The sequence below is a fragment of the Osmia lignaria genome, chromosome 9 (assembly GCF_051020975.1).
Source record: "Osmia lignaria lignaria isolate PbOS001 chromosome 9, iyOsmLign1, whole genome shotgun sequence".
NCBI lineage: Eukaryota > Metazoa > Arthropoda > Insecta > Hymenoptera > Megachilidae > Osmia > Osmia lignaria.
Window position 1 is genome coordinate 5,301,349 of NC_135040.1, and position 20,935 is coordinate 5,322,283.

Genomic DNA, 20,935 nt, shown 5'->3' on the forward strand with positions numbered 1-20,935 from the left:
TTTTCGCACGTAGACGCGTCAAAAACTTTGTTTTTTTAAATGAAATGGGATACTTTTTTATGTACCTGAGATACCCTGTATAGTCTAAATTACATCGTGTTTAGTCTTATTTTAATCAATAAAACTTGACAATTACATTGATAAAAGTTTCATCCAACAAAAATAAAAAATAAAAATATTTTATTGTTAAATTAGTGTTGTCTCACCGATATACTGTTTTCGGTTGCTTTGATTCTCGGATCTCTTTGTCTTTCGCTGTCTGCCTTTTTCTAAGTTCGGCAACATTCAAAGGTTCGGCCCGTGCCATTTCTATCAATAAAAATCTATACCTCCACTTCGTAAATGCATGGCTTGACCCCTGATTTTTAGGTGCTCATCCAACTTATACTGTACTAGAACGTAAATTATAAATCCGTATGGTAAAAGATGATCTTGTCCAGCCATTAGAAATAAGTGATTGTATATTCGGTTTATTCGTCAATGTCTGATAACCTTGACCTGGTATTCGAATAACTGGCCAGCAAGGCTAACAGCTCAACTTGACCGATTACATTGAGGCTACTTCATGCTCGCGGTCAACTACATAAGCGATCGTTTTCTATAGAAGATGACCTAGAGAGACTACCAGATTATACAGGGTGTCACAGAAAGAGTAAAAATCCTCTGGAAAAATGATTGCTGAGGCGAACCTGAACAACATTTTCGTTTACCAAAATACTCCACGTGCCCCGCTTCTGCCACAACACACTGTTCGTACGGCCGCTGCCACGTTGCTATTGTACTGGGAAAATATGGAAAACATGTAATATTCCGCTCTATTTCGTAACGTTTTCACGATGTTACTGGTTGTGCTTTGTAACTTGAAATGGGACTGCTAGCTTGAGTGGCCATTAATCTGTTATTCTTGACAACCGATTTCGTACCACGATTTCATTAAAAGACAAGGATATTCTACATCTAGTCCTACTGGTAATAACCGATTTAACGCTGGCAGAACAACAACGGCTCGTGCCGACTGTTTGAATGTTGCCGAACGTAGAAAAGGACAAAGAACGAAAAAGAACGAGGTCCAAGAATTCAAAGGGTCGAGAAAAACACATCGACCAGACAATATTAATTCAATAATAACTTTCTTGTTTTTTATTTTTGCCAAATGAAACTTTGGTAATTATTGAGATTAGGTTACACCTCACCGATTTTGATGAAAAAATATGTTGTAAAACTCAACACATTGAACAACTTTTTCCTATACATATAACCGCCGCTCGGCCTTAGTTTTCGAGATATTTTCGAAAAACTGCTGCTACTACTACAATGAATTCTACGTATACCTATGCATGTATACTACTATACATGCTAGCTTATAACTACTAGCTGAACTAAATTTGTCACGTGACTTGTTCTGTATTATCCAGATAATGGCGGAACTCGTCTGTGGGAATGCTTTTACGGGAATTCACTTTTCGTCCTTATATGAAAAGATTTTGATCTAAATACGGGTTCATTTGAAAGAGGAAGGTTCAATGTAGGGCGGTCTGGTCACCGTTTGAGTCACAGAACTGGTTTAGTGACCTAAAAAATACTTGGAATCTGCGGATGTATTTTGTCGATTTTTCCTCTATTTTGGACACTCATATTATTAGATATCAACACAATCGCGTTGAACCATGACCAGACCGCCCTGCATTGGACCTTCCTCTTTCAAATGAGCCCTCACCCGGCCCTAAATTTTCTCATAGTAAACCCCTGTTTAGGCCCATTTTTGCCGTTAATGTCACCTCGCTGCATTACCCGTGTCTACCCCCTTAATCGATTATTATCGATACATTTTTACAGAATATCGATATTTTTTATCTCTGTGAGAAAACTGAACAGCATGATATGATAACGCGACGAGCACTATTCAATGAGCGTATAATTTTCAAGAAATGTTGTATGCTCATTGGGTATAAGTCGTGTTCCGAAATTCATTACCAGCACTGAAAATCTTTAATACGTAACTAGATTCCAGCTCTGGCAGTAAATTTCGGAATGCGACTAAATAAGAATGCCATACGCATTTGTGCTATTATATTCTTGTAACTCTTATTAATTGTTCTTCATTCTTATTCTGTGATCTTAGATTAAAAAAATTATCTTATCCAAATGCTCCATCTATAATTTTCTTTATCATCTCACTCCTTTTGCATCTGTTCTGCTATTGCAGGTACAGTGACTTTTTATAATGTACGCATAATATTTTGATGTTTATGCTACTTATGCATATCTATTCTTAGAATATCCCATTCCCTATAGATTTAATAAAAACATTTTTTCTAGTCACGAAGTCAACCCTGTTGCACTTACAGCTCAAGAACCCGCAAAATACATTTGTACTATTACTACTTGGGGAAATTCATTAATATTCATTGAAGTTAACATTGAATGTACGATTCTGATTTAACTATATTTTTTAGTAAAACTTAAATAAGAAAGATAGTGTAATATTTTTTGTTTACCTGTATATGCATTTTCTAGGCTACACTCTAGGAAATGTGCTCAGGGTGATGTTTCCAAAATCAGCCCTAATAAAAAAGAATTCGATACTTCGACATTTTTTAAAAAGCATCGATATTTAATTATCGATTTTTTAACTAATCGATTATTTTAACATTGACATTTTTTTCGAACATCGCCCATCCCTACAATGAACCTAATTGGTTCTCTGATTGAATTTCATTTCTCTTTAATCGAACGTTTAATTACTTGGCGTTGTTTAAATCATGCTAACCAAGCTTTATAATGAATACTCCTTGATAATTAACAATTTAATAACAAAAACCGATTTCCATCTTAAAGTTTGAATTTAACGCGCTTAGAATAACTTCAGGCACTACATTCAAGTTTTTCATATAGCCTAATTCACAACTTATTCTACAACGAAATGTAGCTACATTCACACATACAGGCGAAAATCGCAACAATATAAAAAAGTAGACTAGTATGGTACAGTAAAAGCTGGATATATGCAACAAAAGTTTGACTGGATATATGCAACATCGCTATCCCCTCCACTTGGAGGGATCCCCCTAAGCCGAACCGAGCCGCTCGGCGAGGAAACCGTGTAATATGATCCGACCGTAATATCGATGTGACTAATACTAATTGAACGATAAAACTTTTTTATTTTTAACTTTTTCTTAATGAAACTTTTACTAACGCATTTGTAAGATTTTTCTGATTAAGATGGTACCAAACACGATATGATTTGAATTACATTTGTTTATTAAAGTAATAATAAAACTGTACATATGCATAAGGCAGGCCGTACACCACAGATACATCAAACACGCAACATGCAACATGTAACACGTTGCATGTTGTGTACGAACGTAGAATAGGTATCGCGGCACGGTACAAACGATTTGTACGAACGTAGAATAGGTAACGCGGCACGGTACAAACGATTTGTACGGACACAGAATCGGTACCAAGACTGGATATATGCAACGTTTAAATGCCCAGAATCGACACCTCGGCTGGATATATGAAACATTAAATGCCCAGAATCGACACCTCGGCTGGATATATGCAACGTTTGAAACCAGAGCCGACACCGCAACCGGTTTTCATTTTCAATCGTCCTTTGCTTTTCGCCACTTTTAACATCAATTTTAGCAAGTAATTATAATTCAAACTATATCGTGTTTGGTACCACTTTAATCACAAAAATCTCACTAATGCGCTAGTACAAGTTTCATTAAAAAAAAGTCAAAAATAAAAAAGTTTTTTGATTCAATTAGTTTAGTCACACCGATACGTTTCGGCTCTTTCCTTTGATCATCGGACCTCTCTGTTTCCGCCACTGTCTGTCCTTTTCTACGTTCGGCGTGTAACCCGAGATTCGACACCTCGACTGGATATATGCAACGTCTGGGTCCCAATGTTTGTTGCATATATCCAGCTTTTACTATATTTCGGAAAAATCAAAAACATTTGAATGCTCATATGTGCCAACTATCAAATTACGGATAAAAGCAATATGGCGTCATAGTGACCTGTCATACTATGTACTTACAACACTATATGCTACTATATATATAGCAATTCTGATGTATAGTAAGTAAGTGCATATTTAAGTACCTAAGTACATCTTACTACATTTTAAAATTTTATTAGGGTTATGTTAGTTAACATTTAACATAAGTTAAATATTTTTCATAAAAATTACAATTACAAGACATGGCTACTAATAAAAATGTTATTGTACTTGCACCAAATGGTCGTCGACAAAACGTCAAAGTTACTGCCAATACTACAATATTACAAGTAAGTAACAAACTGATTTATGTCATTAACTAACTCAAAGTTCAATTATTAAAATTTATTATTTGCAATAACGTTAAATCAAATATGCCTTTCATAGATGCTGGAAGAAGTTTGTCAAAAACAAGGTTATAACGTAGACGATTACGATGTCAAGTAAAAATCGTTTCACACATACATTAACATATAAAAAATGATATCAAAATAAATCTTAATTCATAATATTTTATTTGTAGACATTTCAATCAAGTGTTAGATCCCAATGCAATATTAAGGTTTACGGGTTTACCAAATAATGCACAATTAGAAATGATACCCTGTACAAAGACCCGTTTAAATTCTACTGTCACAATAGGTGTGCAATTAGAAAGTGGGGAGAGATTAATGGCAGAGTTTATGCCAAATGTAACATTAATTGAAGTTTTACAGCATCTGGATCTCAATGAAGATCTTGAAAAAGTTGCTTTAACCTACATGCATTGTGAGGTATGAACATATCTAAGTAATATGTTATTAACCTATTTCAATAAGGATTTAATGCTATATGTGCATGTGTATTGTTTCAAGAATCAGTTATAATGTATGAATTATTATTTTATCAAAATTGGAGTCATTAAATAATGACATTACAGGACGACAAGGAAATAGATGGCCAAACTTCGGTCCAATGTTCCTAAGAATGGAATAAGATCATATAAACATAGGTCTAAAAACTCTTTTTTGCCAAAATATAGGCACCTTTTGATTATGATAGAGTATTTTAGGAATGTTTAGGACTTACTTAATACCGATTTTCTTCTGCTACAAATACACACTTCATATCAATGTCTCAAAGATTGTTGAAGATGTTACAGAATTTCTGGTGTATTCCAAATTTTCAAGCCATCAATAGTGTTGTTATCATAAACTAAATTTTTAAGATGTCTCCAGAAATAAAAATCCAAAAGATCTAAGATAGGAAAGCATGCAGGCCAGACAATTAGTTTTTTTCTATTAATCCATTTATTAATGTAGTATTCATATTAAGATATTTCTGTACAGCTTCACTAAAATGTTTGTGCATAAATTTGAGTGCGTATTAATGAACTATAGTACAATATCTAATAAAATGTGGAAAGCTTATTTTCCAAAAATTGTGTAATTTCTATCTTTTAGTGTAGATGGAGGAAAACATGGTCGAATAACAAAACTTTTAACAATCACAACCCTTGTATAACATGTTGATATTGGAATGAATCATTTGAATAGCACTGTCTTCATTATAAAACGTTCAGATATGTACTGATTTACTGTAAAAACTACTGTCTTCAATGTCAACATAACTTAACATGCTCTAACATATTTAATTCTAGCAAATGAAATAATGACAGTGCTTAAAATTCTATGTCTGGCAGCTATTCTAGAGAATTTTCGATGTATGCAAAAGGTGTCTATATCTTGGAAAGGAATAATTTTACATTTATTGTTTATATGATTTCTTTTCATCGTAAGAAACAGTAGAATATGGTGCCAAAGTTGGGCTACTCCCTTGTTACATCATATACATGTTATAGTTTATTGAAGTTACTTAAATGGTCATTATTATAAAAAATGCAGATGCAGAATTATCTGTATGTGTTTATAAATTAAAAGGGAAGCGTTGCTGTACAGATTTTTACGTGATCTTTCTGCATTGCCGATGTAAAGTAATTACAATCCCAAAGTTGTTGCTTACAGCGAGTAACTTCAATGTGCCCCCCCCCCCCCCCCCCCCCCCTCCCCCTCCCCATCATGGTTAGGTATAGCACCAATGCGCTAGTACAAGTTTCATTAAAAAAAAGTCAACAATAAAAAAGTTTTTTGATTCAATTAGTATTAGTCACACCGATACGTTTCGGCTCTTTCCTTTGATAATCGGACCTCTCTCTTTCCGCCACTGTCTGTCCTTTTCTACGTTCACGCTTGACTGCTCGTCGCGTGTAACTCGAGATTCGACACCTCGACTGGATATATGCAACGTCTGGGTCCCAATGTTTGTTGCATATATCCAGCTTTTACTGTATTTATAAATACAACAAATGATTTATCTTGAAATAAAATAATGAAACTAATATTTTAAAACAAAATTTAACTATTCTGTTGAGTTCTCCTATAAAATTGAACAACTTTCGTATAAAACATTTTTTAGCATTTTCAATGATTTGCAAAATCATTAAACTATCACAAAGCATTCTGACATGAAAAGTTCCACTTCTTTAAATTGGTTTATTGAATAATACAGATTGATTAATTAACCAATTATTAAACTGGTTTATTGATTAATAAAAAAAATAGACTTATAAACAATTTATTTATTACTATTAATGTAAAAATTTGTTTCACATCGCGTCGCGGCCTTGAGAGCTAGCAAACACAAAGTTGTGGTTTTTTCTAATACCAGAACGTGTTGTGGTTGTTTCGTTCTGAAAACAGAAATTTCATACTATGGTATTTTGGTGTGACAGAATGCGATATGATTATTTATAAGCAGAATAAATGGAAATTTCTTGTTAAAGCTGTACATACCTCTAAATTCTAAAGCCACAATAGGTTCTTGTAGTTTTTTTTGCTTATTAAGTGGTTTCGTATTCTGAGCTTATCATATATATTTAAACCAAATGTACCTGCTTATACAGTTACACGTATTAAATAAGTAAATAGAAATAAGATAAAAATTATGAAACAGTTATCCATATAATTTAATTAATTATAATGCAATATTCATTTTGAACTTCATAATTGTTTTTATAGATTTATGGAGTTGATACTTTAAAGAAGACAACTTTAAAATCATTAGGTCTGAATAATGGCAGAGCTGTATTACGCCTAATACATCGGCATCCTCGAAAGTCAAATGATGCCGTTTCCACAAAGTCGGAATCTGTAAAGGGTATTGAAAACTCTAATTCAGATAATAAAGCAACGGCTTCTAATAAAGCTGTAAGTCCTATAATTCCCTTACAAAAGGAGGAGCAAAGACCAAGAAAATTAGAAATCTGCCCCCAGCATGTAGAAAGAAAAGAACAGACAATAATAAGAACAGATGAAACACATAAGGTTTTTAAAGGAGAAGAAGGTAAATCGGTAATATCAATGAAGAAAGATAGCTGCGAAAGCTCACCACAAACATGTTACAAACGCGAAATAACACGTCTACCTGATATAGAATTTGTAAGATATATTTATACAAAGGATAATCTCCTTTGGTATGTATATATAATTCATAATTGCTTTTGTTATAGTTGGGTGAGAGAAATGCTTTAGTGTTCAATCAAGCTGAAATGAAACCAATATCCAGAGATGAATTACCAGATGATTTTTACGATTTAACAGTTGATGATGCAAAAATACTACTAAGAGACGTTAAACGTTACAGGAAAGAACTGGAAGAAGCACCTCTTTTAACAACCGTTCAGCGACAATTAAATCAAGAAAAACGAACGTTAAATCAGTTGAATAAATATAATTATACAATAATTCGCGTACACTTTGCAGATCAGTTTATTCTTCAAGGTTTATTTCAACCAAAAGAAACTGTACAAATGATCAAAGATTTTATCAAAAATTATTTAGCTGATCCAAATAGTGATTTCGTTATTTGTAAGTAGCACTAACATTTAACAAACTTCCTAATTATGATTACCATCAGAACATCTTCAAAATTATAAGAAATATGAAAATATTTTTTTTATTAAGAAAAACCTATAACTTAGTTCCTTCTTTATACATAGATTGCGATGTTATTCAATTAAGAATTAGCTGATATGAATTTAGCAAGTATTTAAAAACGTCGTTGTATAAAAAAACTTTTTTGTAATTTAACTTGATAATTAATTACTACAGAATAATCCTGCTTAAGAAGTAAATATTTATTTTTTCATAAAAATTTACTCTTTTATAGGTTTTGAGAAGTTTAGATGGTAATTTTTAGATACTATGAATATCAATTACTTTAAACAATATATAAGTAATTGAAACAAAAATTATATTATTCTTCAGAGATGTTTAATACATATTTTTATTATTTAACAGTTACTACTCCACCGAAATGTATTTTAGATGTAAATACATCTTTGATTAATGAAAATTTAGTTCCTTGTGCTAACGTTTATTACTCTGGACCGTCAGCTCTCAAAACAGATGTAAAACAAAAAGTCACAGACCCTAAGAAAGTTAAAAGACAAGTAGCTGAAATTAGGTAATTGAAAATTGATTACATATTTTGTCAAATAGTTATTATTATAATACATATACTATACAATATACCCTACTGTTACTTTTGTAGAATGGCAATGATAAATCAAGGAGACCAAATCTCAAGAAATGATGTGAAAATAAATAGCACTAATCAAGGGGAAATCAATACATAGTAAATATACAAACGAATCAGAAAACAGAATCAAAATACCAAAATGGTTAAGTTCACCACTTTAATAATTTGGTAGTTCTTATTGTTGTTAACAAAACTATGTAACTATCGTAAAATACTGGAATTAACGTAATACTACATTTGTTATTGTAATTATATATTCTTTATACAATAAACTGTGAAATATAAATCATATACATATACATTGAATTTTATCGTCTTTACTTCAACATTAGTATAAAATATAAATAATCGAATATTGCGCAAGTGGTTATTAAAAAAATAATTAAACTTTTAATTTATTACATTACATCTCAATTAACTTATACAGAATAAAAATGTTATTTAATTTAAATTTCTTATCGTCAACGTAATAAATGTTACATATTTATTTATTTACTATATCTGTGATTAATTGGTTATTAAGAATTCCAATTAATTAACAATTATTAACATACAGGATGTCTTAGAAAGGTTGTGTGCCGTGAACACATGGCAAATCAAATCAGAAACTCTTTTATCATTTAACCATCTGTGTTATTCAAACTAGGTTGCATTTTTTATTCAAACCTCACGAGGGGCACTACCCAAGTGTTACACTCACTTATTAATGAAACTTTGCCACCTTGTAGAGCTCAATAGCTGAACACGCCTATACCCCATTTTGTAGGCAGACGACTAATTGTTTAAAAGATATTAACAATTAAAGTTAGTTACTCCTTACATTGAGAAGTATGTTGAAATCACACATACAAACGGTTAGCTCCGCGGTTAAACACATGTCTTGCAATATAAAGGTCCACGGTTCAAATCCTTGATTCCCAACATTTTTTCTTCTTTTTTAAAAATAATTAGTCTCTTTTTGAATAACTATTACAGCTGTGCTATAATCATTACATTTATTAATAATTAATTACATACGCTGTAATTTTTATAGAATTTAAGTTATGTTTTCCGTCCAGTACGTATATTACCATCCTTACCGCATTCGAAATTTACACGTTTATTTGTTATTATACAAATAATTGTAAATAGATACAAGTACTTGTGTACTTATAGCGTATAAATTAATTATTAATGAATGCAATGATTTGAGAGCTGTAATAGTTATTCAAAAAGAGACTAATTATTTTTTTAAAAGAAGAAAAAATGTTGGGAACCAAGGATTTGAACCGTGGACCGTTAGATTGCGAGTCATGTGTTTAACCGCGGAGCTAACCATTTGTATGTGTGAGTTTGTCATATTTCTCGATGTAAGTAGTAACTAACTTTAATTGTTAATATCTTTTAAACAATTAGCCGTTTGCCCACAAAATGGGGTATAGGCGTGTTCAGCTCAACGAGCTCTACAAGGTGGCAAAGTTTCATTAATAAGTGAGCGTAACACTTGGGTAGTGCCCCTCGTTAGGCGATTGTGTGAACAACTAATTACGTGGCAGTAGAATGTATCTACAGAGTGATCCTCTCGTTAATGGACTCAAAGGAAGTTCCGCCACACCAGTATGAATGGACCCAAGCCCTTTTCTGTCATCGAAACCTTTTCACGGACACAGCTATAGTATGCAGCCCCCTCGAGAAAACGGCTTGGGTCCATTCATACTACATTGTGGCGGCACTTCCTTTGAGTCCACTAGAGAGAGGATCACCCTGTATATGTGTCTACAACGTATATAAGTACTTATACACGCACATAACAAATACTGCCAATCAATAGCAGCTCATTTATTTATCGCTGGCCCTTTTTGTAGCGCTAGGGCAATTAATATCTTCTTTATCAACAGTGCTCGTTACATTACATATACATATCTACACGCGTTTTTCTGTACTATGAATATTTGTAAACAATTTAATCATTAAAAGTTTAAACGAAGTTACAGACTGCAAAATGATAAATGACAATTCACAACTTTTTTAAGGCGCCCGTTTTAATCGATTCTCCCTACATGTATGTAAAATTATTAACTCTGTAAATCAGGAGGTACTGTAGTAGGCGACTGTAACTGTAAATGCATAAGTCGTTGAGCAGGTCCACCTACTATATTTCCAACTGGTCCTGAACCACCTGCTTCTTCCTTTATACTTTGGAACAAATTATCTTCTACAGTATCAGGATTTTTATTTGTTTCAAAACTTTCATCTTTTCCAATTTCAGACTGCAATTCTAAATCTAATAAATGCATATATTTGTCCATTTCGCCACGTTTATCCTCGTCATCTTGACCCAAGGATCCTTCTGAGCTCCCTTCAAATTCTCCTTCATTTTCCGGCACAACTAAATCTAATATACCTCGTAATGTACAATCAAATATGTCTGCATCAAATTCTACTTTCCCATTGTCTTCTGGATCGTGTATTATATCAGTATCCATTGAGTGATCTCTAAAAAAGGAACAATAAATATGTTGGTATTCATTATCAAAATTATAACTTGTGTAACTCACTCTAAGAATTGTACACCCCCAATGTCACTGGTTCGACTTAAAAATGTTTTCACTTTTTCCTTAAGGCTTAGTGATTCCTGTTCGTATTTTTTATTTTTATCATTTGTCCACTGTTCACTTAAGAATGCTTCCAGTTGTTCTGGATCCACATTTAACCAACTGTCACTGTCTGCAGGACTTAATGTAGTTTCATCTTGAGCTGTGTACAAAGTATAAGATAATTTAATAAAAAAGAGGCTTACAGTAATAAAAGATGCTTATGAAATATTATTTTATAAATATTACCATGCAATTCAATATCAGTAGACTGTATGTTTTCCCAAGCTTCTAAAACTTTCTCTGCATCACTTTTATTAACATTAGTGATATGATTATTTGAATTTAGATGCTCTAAATAATAATCTTTTGCTACGTTTTCAAACTTTTTATATTCTTGACTATCTCTCAATAAGTTTCTAAAGTAACCACTACTTTCTAAACGTGTTAAATACGTATTCAGAACACGTTCATTTACTTTTTGTTTTTCAGGATCATTAATTGTTCTCTTTTCTGTTTTCCTACGATCTTCATTCGCACGAGCAACCAACATTTCTAATCCACATGCTATTTTAATACCAAGTGCATGAGCATTATACTTTGAAGAAGATACTGGTGGTAAATTCCAACCTGTTCTTGGATCTCCTGTATAGCGACAATGATTTGCCATTGCATATAAACACCTAGTCATTTTTATGTTAACCATAACACGCTGTTCAGGAGGAAAATATTTCATTGCACGACAAACCTGCAACATATAAAATATTGTTAAAACAACTTAAACTTTATTTATATTATAAACTAAAAAATATTGGATCTTTACTTTTCTCTCAAGTGGATCGGAGTGACAAATTGTTCTAATGGCTAATGAAACAAATCTTGGTTCTTGACGAAGTATTAAAACTGCTTTTTCTGGTAAAAAGACTCTAGCTTTATGATGTCTTTTATTAATTTCATCAGGATAAATACTAATTCGTTTTCTTAAAGCATCTTGTACTTTCTCAGAAGCTTTGGAAAGATATGGTTTTTCTTGTATATTACTTAATAAATCGAACAATGTGTTATATTTTTCACGAACAATGTGTAATTCTTTATTATAAATAAACACACAATTTTCACATGTTTCAGGATTGGCCCATGAAGGTAAAGCATTTGCAGCTTCAATTAAAAGGAATTCTCCATCTGAGTCAGTTATTTTAGCTATTAATCCATTAAAAGTTTGTGTAAGTTTAAATATTAGAAACACTGTAAACCACTCATCACTTATATCTTCATCAAAATGTAAGCACACATAAATGTGAGGTAATATATTACATTCTGTAACAAAAAGAAAAAAATTAATATGTAATCGTTTCATCCACAATTTGTCAAAAATATTTACCTTCTGAAACTGATGAACTTTCGATAAGTTTTTCTAATAATAATGCCTGTTTTGTTCTAGGATGAAAAGTTAATTCATCGCTATGCCAAATGTAATTCTTAACATAGGGTGCAATTACTTCATTAAATTTTTCAATTTCTTGCAAAAGTATTTCTTCTGTTATAGTCTCTGGAGGTTGCGTGTAACAAATTTTTGTGTACAAAAAACATTCAAGAACATCATCTTCTTTAATTTTAGACATCTTTATATCTTCTAAAATATAATTGCGTACAAATACTTCTGACGTTTTTGTAACGACAACGGTGTTTAATAAATTATATTATATTGTATATAAACTTGAACACGGTGTGCATAGGAGAATCAATAACAAATGTTGATAAATATTTATAACAACAATTAAAAATTTTGTATATACATAATATTTTATTCACGAAAATTGATTTTTTTTAAAATAAACACTAACAGCAGGTCAGACATGTTTTAATTGATACCTTGATACATTACTTTTGAAAACACAAGTTATGAAACTGTAAGTAAGCAAATACATACGTTAGTTTTATACTCCATTCACATTGATTTGTTGCGTGTGGATTTGGATATTTGGGGATATTTGAGATGTAGAACGTGGGTAGGGTGCCCGTGGGGTGCTAAAGCACCCTGCTCGCAAGACGCGAAAATGAATTAAACAAAACCGTTATTCACTGTTATTTACTATTAGTAAGTTCAACTCTTTATTAAACAAATCGTGATACTTTCATTTATAACTGAACTTTATTTGCAGCGTGAGAACAACTTTGCTAATTGAGCGACAAAATCATTCTGATCGTTCTGCGCTTGGCGGAGGAGATCCTCGCGCGTTGTCGGTCGATGCCCCTTCCTTGGTGGATCCTGGATCCTCCCTCAGGATTATCCCTCGTCCAATAGTAGAGGAGTCCACCTTGTCCTGTGTAGGCCCTTCTCCTGCCCGTGGTCCATCCTCAGGCGCGTGGAAGTGGAGGCGCTCCACCAAGATGCTAGACCGTTTCAGTGCACATGTGCTACGAGAAAGCGTGGGACCCAGAAAAATTAGGAAACGACAAGACCTTGTATGTACTTGCCAAAAGGCAACTCTTGAGGAAATTTACGACCCTCTTAGAGTGCATGAATAGACAGGATATCGGAAAAGACTTCGTAACTTTTAAGGACCGTTCGTGACTTGGTCGAAAACAACGAATTTGATATGGTCTATCATAAATTAGTTCAGGAATTTTTGAAGTGAAACTATTCCATTCTCTGTATTTCCGGCCTTCTCTCAGCTCGATCACCCACGTCGAGGGGTTTATAATTTAATCCTTGTCTATTTATATAAGCGTACGCGCAGATGATGTTTGAATTTCGCTCTTGGTTTATAACCTTCGATACAAAAGGTCCTCGACTGATATTCGAGACATATCGATACTACAGACTATCGATAAATATTCCCATGGCAGTGTCGCCATAACACTCTAAACATATTCACGTGATAACGTTTCACGTTACAGATTCACATGCAGTTGAATCAGGTAACCGCTGTTGCGTGCGCCGTTCCACAGCCAGTACTAGCCATGCTGAACAACGTGGCAACACCGCTCACGTGACAATCGGGAGTCCTATTTTCAAAAACAGAGTCCTGTGCTCGGAATTGTAATTAACGTCTTTTTTAATTAAAAGCTGTAGTAATATACACTATTTTGTGTTAATTATATATAAACAATATATAAACGTTGCAACTATGGCAAATAGAAGTGATGAGACAGTATAAAATTGTTATAAATGTGATATGTATTTTGTGTACTCTCGAAGTAGTTTGGTGTTGGGAAGCATGATATTTGAAATATTTACAGTGGTTTCAAGAAAATTTAGGTATGAAGCAAAATGAAACCATCTTTGGATCAAATTGAAACATTTAAGAATTGATAAACGTGTATATAAGTTAATAAAAACCTTGAAACAAGCGAAATTATTGGAACGAAACCAAAGAGGTTATGCGAAGTCCAGAGAGTATTCGGGAGTGTGACTACGTTGATTGGTTGGGAGTTGGGAGTCTGGGAGTCCGGGAGACAGATAGAGTAGGGTAGGTGTTGACTTATTCAGACCGGACTCCCACGGTGTTGCCATTTTTACTTCAATTATCGATTTTTTAACTAATCGATTATTTTAACATCGATATTTTTTTCGAACATCGCCCATCCCTACGTGCGAGCCGTGTGTGAATCAACAGACGGGTAGTGGCGGTTATGTAGCGACGCACAGTGGTCTGTTTCGACAATCTAGCGGGACAAAAGTCACAGGTTGTACGTAAACCATTAATTAAGCCGAAATATTTATTATTTGTTTTAAAATCACCATCGACATTATTTTATTAGACTTAAAACTTTCACATCTTTCTCATTTAGGGTGTTTTAAAACCAAATTCATATTTTGGGGTTTTTTAAAAGGTGAGAAATTGATATGCAGAGTTGCAAATATTTGCAGCTATAACTGGTCAAAATTTGTTCTATAAAGCAAATAGAATAAAACAGCACAAATAGTTTCAGGTTCCACCAGGTTCCTGGATGTACAGAGCCTTTTCAAAGAAAACTATTGAAAACTTCCATGATTTTTTTGCCAATATTTTATTTCTGACAGTTGCAAATTAAGATACTCATGGCTGAGGATTGATTTACTACTTACCTGTACGTCTATAATCCATTATTTAAAATACTAACAACCGAAACTGTGATTCAATCGTGCTCCTTTAACGTTTAACGGATACTAATAAGTTCTAACAATCCGTAACTGAGCGACTGGCTTGCATTTGTTTTGACCATTGTTACATTCATAAAATACATATAAAGTTACATACCATGTTATTATAATGTTTTTGTCACAATCGTTTGTGATATAACAAACATTTATTCATTTCGGAGGGGTCATGTTTTTTTACTTTTGTCCCGCTAGATTACTAATAGACAGACCACTGTGCGACGGCGGGGAAGATGTTGCCTAGGCCTGGTCTATGGGAATCCCCGGACTTTGGACTCCCGGTACGTGCCCCGCGAGTATTGCTATCTCCCTCACGCAAACTTACCTATTCTTATTACTAACGCGAGTATAGTGCACCGATGACAAGATGTCCCATGAGACAAATGCAAATGCGTGCTTCTCATGGGACATCTTGTCATCGGTGCACAGTACACATAATGCTATAAAGTTTTACTATAATACAATAATTATCGACTAAACATTATTTAATTCAATATTATGATTTATTCTTAAACTAACGAAGTTACTGGTGGGAGTATACAATAGTTTCTATAAGAAAAGTACCATTTACGTAGTTTCTGTAAGAACAGTACTATTTACGTAGTTTCTATAAGAACAGTATTATTTACGTAGTTTAACGTGTTTATAATATAAAATATTGTGATTTTTACATACATATCAGTATAAAAGTCACTGTACTTTTTCAATGATTCCTGGTTCTGTAAATATCCTTTTATAGTACTATCAATCCACCAACAGGTATATACTAAAAAAATGGTATGACTCAAAATTAGGTTTCTGTATTTTTACTTATATTTTTTTCTCAAATATTATATTGGATAATTTCAAACATTGGTATAAATACATTAGATTTGCCTAATTACTATGCCAAATATATAATCGACATTGTACTACAAAAATATACGAAACATTAAAAAGTAAATACAATTTTACGAAAAAGTGGGCTTACCCGCTTTTTGTATCAGTCTTCAATTATTACTTATATACTTTAGCTATAACAACGTCAAATATCCATTTATTATGCGAATGTGACCTTCTAATAAATGAATATCAACGTTAAATATTCATGGTCTCTGTCACGTAGAAAGTTCACAGGTTTTTAAACGAATAGCACTTTTAAAAGTTTGGCACTTTATTTTATAGTATGATTCCGACTAACTGCTTGCTTATGTCCGGTGAGTTCTTTTTATAATGTAGTTGGTGGTGGAGAAGGGGCCGATAATTGACAGGGTGGGGTATCCGTGAGAACGCGTCTTATCGAATATTCAAATAGGTGGTCGTAACATGATGTTTAGATGTCCGGTCGTGAAGAGTTCGATTGTTCGAGTATCGATCGTTTAGGCGGGTGGTCGTAACACGATGTTTGTCCGATCGTGGGAAGAATTCGATTGACGTACGTTTAGGCGGCTGGTCGTAATATCCTCATGGAAAAGACAAAATCTGTTGACCATGAAATAATATATAACGCTGTTAAATAAAAATGTAGACTAAATTCTTATAAACATTTTCAAAGAAACAGAAAACTGAAATGTTTTCTACAAAGGAGAAGAGTCTGTTACATGCCACCGCATGCACTGCGGAATTCATGAAACATTAGTTTATTGTTTATAAAAAAAATGAGCTTATATATTTCATAATTCACAAATTATATTTTTAATTTCTTTTCATATTGTAATGACTTATCACTAGACAGCTCTGCTGTGATAAAATTAATGAAATAACGTATGTAAGAGTGTGTATTGTATTATACCGTAAACACATAAAAGGAATATACCATCTTGTAGAAAAGAGAAAGAGAAAGAGAGAATGTTGGCACAAAATTGGTGTCACAAATCACCAGTTGAAACTGGTTGAAACTTACATTCTAATCACAAGCGAGTCCTTTTCATTTTTAGGTTAGTGTCATGAAACTTATAAGTACCAACAAATTAATTATATTTAAGTTCGTTACTTTAATGGAAAAATTAATTTGAATTTCAGCTTTTTACAATGAGGCGTTTAAACTGGGTTTTAGAAATTGTTTTGCAGTGTATAATTTTTGCCCTATGTATCCAATCTGAGATTTCTGTAAGTACATACAAATATTGTATAACAATTTATTTTAAAATGTCATACAAGATAGTGGAAGATATTGTTTTCTATATAGCAGTACTGAACAAGTGCAATTTAATAAATTTAAAAATTATAACATTTTATTAATTATTGAACAACATTTGGTTAATTAAGGATTGTATTACGAAAAATTTCAAACATTAAAATATTATTAATGTTCTTGAAAAGGTACACAAAATTGAAAAATAATAGTAATAATAAAGCAAAATATATGAGTGTAATTCCATTAAAGTATTTTTAAACTAAGTGAAATGTAAGACAACAAAAGTCTTAACATTATAACTATAGTAGTAATACATATACATTATGTAATGTAAATAAATTTCTTTTCATTATTAAGCCAAATTTGTAACAAAGTAAGCAACTTACAGTTACGTTTAAAAATCAATTTTATCATTATATTCTAATATCATTCCTTATATGGAAATTATCAATTGATTTATTACATAATATTGTGATTAATATTTTCAAATATGTAAAAGTTTAGAATAGTAGATATTTTGAAAACTCTTATTTTAAACTAAAGATTCAATATAATTTTTACGTTCCAATTATAGTTGTTAATCTTGTTACATTGATTTTAAGGATGCACAATCAGGGACAAAATTTTAATTGAATAGATTATAAAAATGGTAATCATTAAAATATACTGAGAAAAGTGTTCTTGATATAAACTTAAATTTGGATACATTTTCATAATATTCAGATTAGTACACGAATAACTAAATATAAGTACTGTGATATAATTAAATAGCGTTTAATTGAGATGGCAATGATTAGAGAAGGACATTATTAGGTGGATGATTAGAAAAGAGAATATTTAAAAATAAATAGCGAGAATGTAAAATAAGTAACGATAGGTGATTTTTATCAAAGCTAATAGTTTATATTAATCTGTTATAGTGTTAAGATAACTGTATATTTGAAACTTACTTGTATCTCAATGTAATTGCTTGAATTGTTGTAACTCTATAAATTATCAGAAAGTACAGTTGACAAAATTTATGAATAGTATTTGTCATTTAATAACTATTTAATTTTTGGAAGGTTGTGCATGGAAACCATGTATTATTGTAAGGAATGATCCCAACAAAAAAACTCGCATTAAAAAAAAGGCCAGGTTCACCATTGTTTGATAGGTAATATCGAATCTGGCCAAGTATCTCTCAAGAAAGATGTGGTGAACTTGTATAGAAAAGCTACTCCCACTCTAATTTCGATGATTTTCAAATATGTTGTAAAATTCATCATTTTAAGCAACCTTTTTCCTCTAAGCTATATGTCGGACTCGATTAGTTTACGAGATATTAGCGAAAGAATATTGTTACTACTAGAGTGAATTCTGCCTATACATATGTACGTATCCGTCGCGGTTGTGTATGCGTTGGCAATCGACCTTTGCTTCTCTACTGCTTTTGTTGAAGTTATTCCGGCCGCTTTTAGGCGGCCGGCCACGCAAGTCCAATTTCAAAATTATTGAAGTTAGTTAATTTTGATTTTAAGCTGACCCGTTATATGGACGGTAGCCGGGTCATCTAGTTCTAGTACTGTTGACAAAAACAGTAGAGGTAGGTAGAAACATATAAGGTAGAATTCACTGTAGCAGTAACAATATTCTTTCGCGAATATTTCATAAACTAATCGAGTCCGACATATAGCTTAGAGGAAAAAAGTTGCATAAAATGACAAATTTTACAACATATTTAATGAGATATCGATAATTACCTTCATATCATCAAATCATGTCAGGTAAAATATCATCAATAATATTTTACTGTGTAACAACCTAATATCTTAAAATTACATAAGTAGTCTTGATTGCAACATAATGAAATGTAAATTTGAATATGTTACGCCTTTTTAATTTTTATATCTTCTTTTTATGTTACAGAATGTTGTAATTCCTGTGAAGACAGACTTTTCATGTTTAAACAAAACTGCGGGTTTCTATGCCGATACTGGTGCAAGCTGTAAAATATATCACACTTGTGACGAATATGGAAACAAATTTACGTATCATTGTCCGGAGGAAACTGCTTTTCGGCAGGATGCTTTGATATGCGATCACGCCCATCTTGTTCGCTGTCACGGACATACTATTTACAACTCCAAGTATATAGAAGAAAAGAACAAGAACTCTTCTTTAAATGTTTCTCCTATAAAAGATTTAGTGGAAAAAAGTCAAAATGTTTTTCATGTGACACAATCACTAAAAACAATCAATAAAGTGCGATATGGATTTACTATTAGTACAAAAGAGTATTTTGAAAATATGAATAAACCACAAGTTGCAGAACCTAATATAACAAATTTTCATATAACGAACAATACCAGTTTTACTGCAACTCTTCCTATTAACAGTTTTATGAAGACAACATTGCAACATGTATCTTCTGCCAACAATACTCAGGAACGTGGATCAATTAAAAATGACAATTTTTCTATTCAGAAACAATTTTTTAATAGCTGGGATAAATTAAATGAGAAAGATCGAACTAATCAGAAGGATTATTTGAATCGGAAAACAAATGATGCTTCATACGACTTCGTGAAGTTTTCTGTTGATGTGTTTCCTGGAAATGATCAAAATCAAGAAGATAATGCAAAGAATTACCAAACTATAAAAAATATTACAAATTTGTCAAAGTTACCTTTCACGAATCATAGAAATTATCCTTATTCAGAAACTTTGAAATCCGTACAAAAAAATACTCAGATTTCTGCTACTACAAATAGTATAAAACCAGAGCATACTTTAGTAGTCACCACGGAGTTACCTGTATATGCTTTGACATTGTCTTTGAAACCATTAATACCCAGTGAATTAGAATATGATCCGTATTATCCAAAATTGTCAACATCAACAGAATCGTATTATACTCCAGCACATAGTAAGGAATTGTCTTACATGAAAGATCCTGTTCAAGCAACATGGTCAAGCATTCATTTCGATCTTCCACCTATTTTGCCGGATTTGAATTCCTTAGAAGACATTGTAGATCGTAGAAAACTGTTTTATATCCCACGAATTACATCCAATTAATGTTTAAATACCTTCTTTATATGAAGATAACGAAATGTACAATAAAAATAAATAAATAAATACGTATATACCGCAGTTCACCAAAGTCCATAACTGCGAAAAGACCAGTTTTCGTTCTTTCCCACTTTCGATATTTCCACTTCCATACGCTTGCGCACAGTGTCGCTCCACACGGTGCACCTACGCGAAAATGCATCATTTGGAGTGTATAACGGGTAACACGAGTTTTTACTCACGTGTATCATTCTGTATTCTTCCTATTCAACCGTACTATTGTTTCACCCCGTATATTAAACTCGCGGGAGTTCGAGGCTCGCTAAGTTCCCCCATTTGCGCGTCGCAGTTATGGACTCTGATGAACTGCGGTATACAGTAAAAGCTGGATATATGCAACAAAAGTTTGGCTGGATATATGCAACATCGCTATCCCCTCCACTTGGGGGGAT

General features: G+C 32.6%; 3 protein-coding genes and 1 long non-coding RNA gene across 8 annotated transcripts; 3 read left to right on the forward strand and 1 right to left on the reverse strand.

Moving 5' to 3' along the window:
• The first annotated feature begins 3,960 nt into the window (after positions 1–3,960).
• On the forward strand, positions 3,961–8,748 carry LOC117611988 (tether containing UBX domain for GLUT4). Its single transcript, XM_034340560.2, has 8 exons — positions 3,961–4,098; positions 4,159–4,308; positions 4,406–4,461; positions 4,542–4,791; positions 7,075–7,494; positions 7,566–7,923; positions 8,356–8,521; positions 8,609–8,748. Exons 2-8 carry the CDS (start codon positions 4,222–4,224, stop codon positions 8,691–8,693), a joined length of 1,422 nt encoding a protein of 473 aa, XP_034196451.2. The 5' UTR covers positions 3,961–4,098; positions 4,159–4,221; the 3' UTR covers positions 8,694–8,748.
• On the reverse strand, positions 8,356–13,294 carry ecd (ecdysoneless cell cycle regulator). 2 transcript variants are annotated; one of them, XM_034326774.2, is made up of 6 exons: positions 13,100–13,294; positions 12,551–12,802; positions 11,993–12,486; positions 11,419–11,917; positions 11,134–11,332; positions 8,356–11,071 (listed from the first exon to the last, which is right to left on the reverse strand). In XM_034326774.2, the coding sequence occupies exons 2-6, from the start codon at positions 12,789–12,791 to the stop codon at positions 10,651–10,653; spliced, it is 1,854 nt and encodes a 617-aa protein (XP_034182665.1). In that variant the 5' UTR covers positions 12,792–12,802; positions 13,100–13,294; the 3' UTR covers positions 8,356–10,650. The 2 variants fall into 2 exon arrangements, with proteins under 2 accessions (XP_034182665.1, XP_034181836.1); XM_034325945.2 differs by lacking the exon at positions 13,100–13,294 and adding an exon at positions 13,042–13,083.
• A 230-nt stretch (positions 13,295–13,524) lies between these two features.
• On the forward strand, positions 13,525–14,346 carry LOC143305689 (uncharacterized). The gene is made up of 2 exons (XR_013062780.1): positions 13,525–13,635; positions 14,071–14,346. It is a non-coding gene; the product is annotated as an uncharacterized LOC143305689 (long non-coding RNA).
• Positions 14,347–14,687: 341 nt separating this feature from the next.
• Positions 14,688–20,489, forward strand: LOC117606422 (uncharacterized). 4 transcript variants are annotated; one of them, XR_013062778.1, is made up of 4 exons: positions 17,177–17,229; positions 17,315–17,401; positions 18,494–19,014; positions 19,338–19,475. XR_013062778.1 is itself a non-coding variant. In XM_034330102.2 (3 exons), the coding sequence occupies exons 2-3, from the start codon at positions 15,547–15,549 to the stop codon at positions 20,487–20,489; spliced, it is 1,200 nt and encodes a 399-aa protein (XP_034185993.1). In that variant the 5' UTR covers positions 14,688–14,810; positions 15,532–15,546. The 4 variants fall into 4 exon arrangements, 2 of the variants coding, with proteins under 2 accessions (XP_034185993.1, XP_034185165.1); XM_034330102.2 differs by lacking the exons at positions 17,177–17,229; positions 17,315–17,401; positions 18,494–19,014 and adding exons at positions 14,688–14,810; positions 15,532–15,594 and having other exon boundaries at positions 19,338–20,489; XM_034329274.2 differs by lacking the exon at positions 18,494–19,014 and having other exon boundaries at positions 16,691–17,229; positions 19,338–20,489.
• Positions 20,490–20,935: the final 446 nt, after the last annotated feature.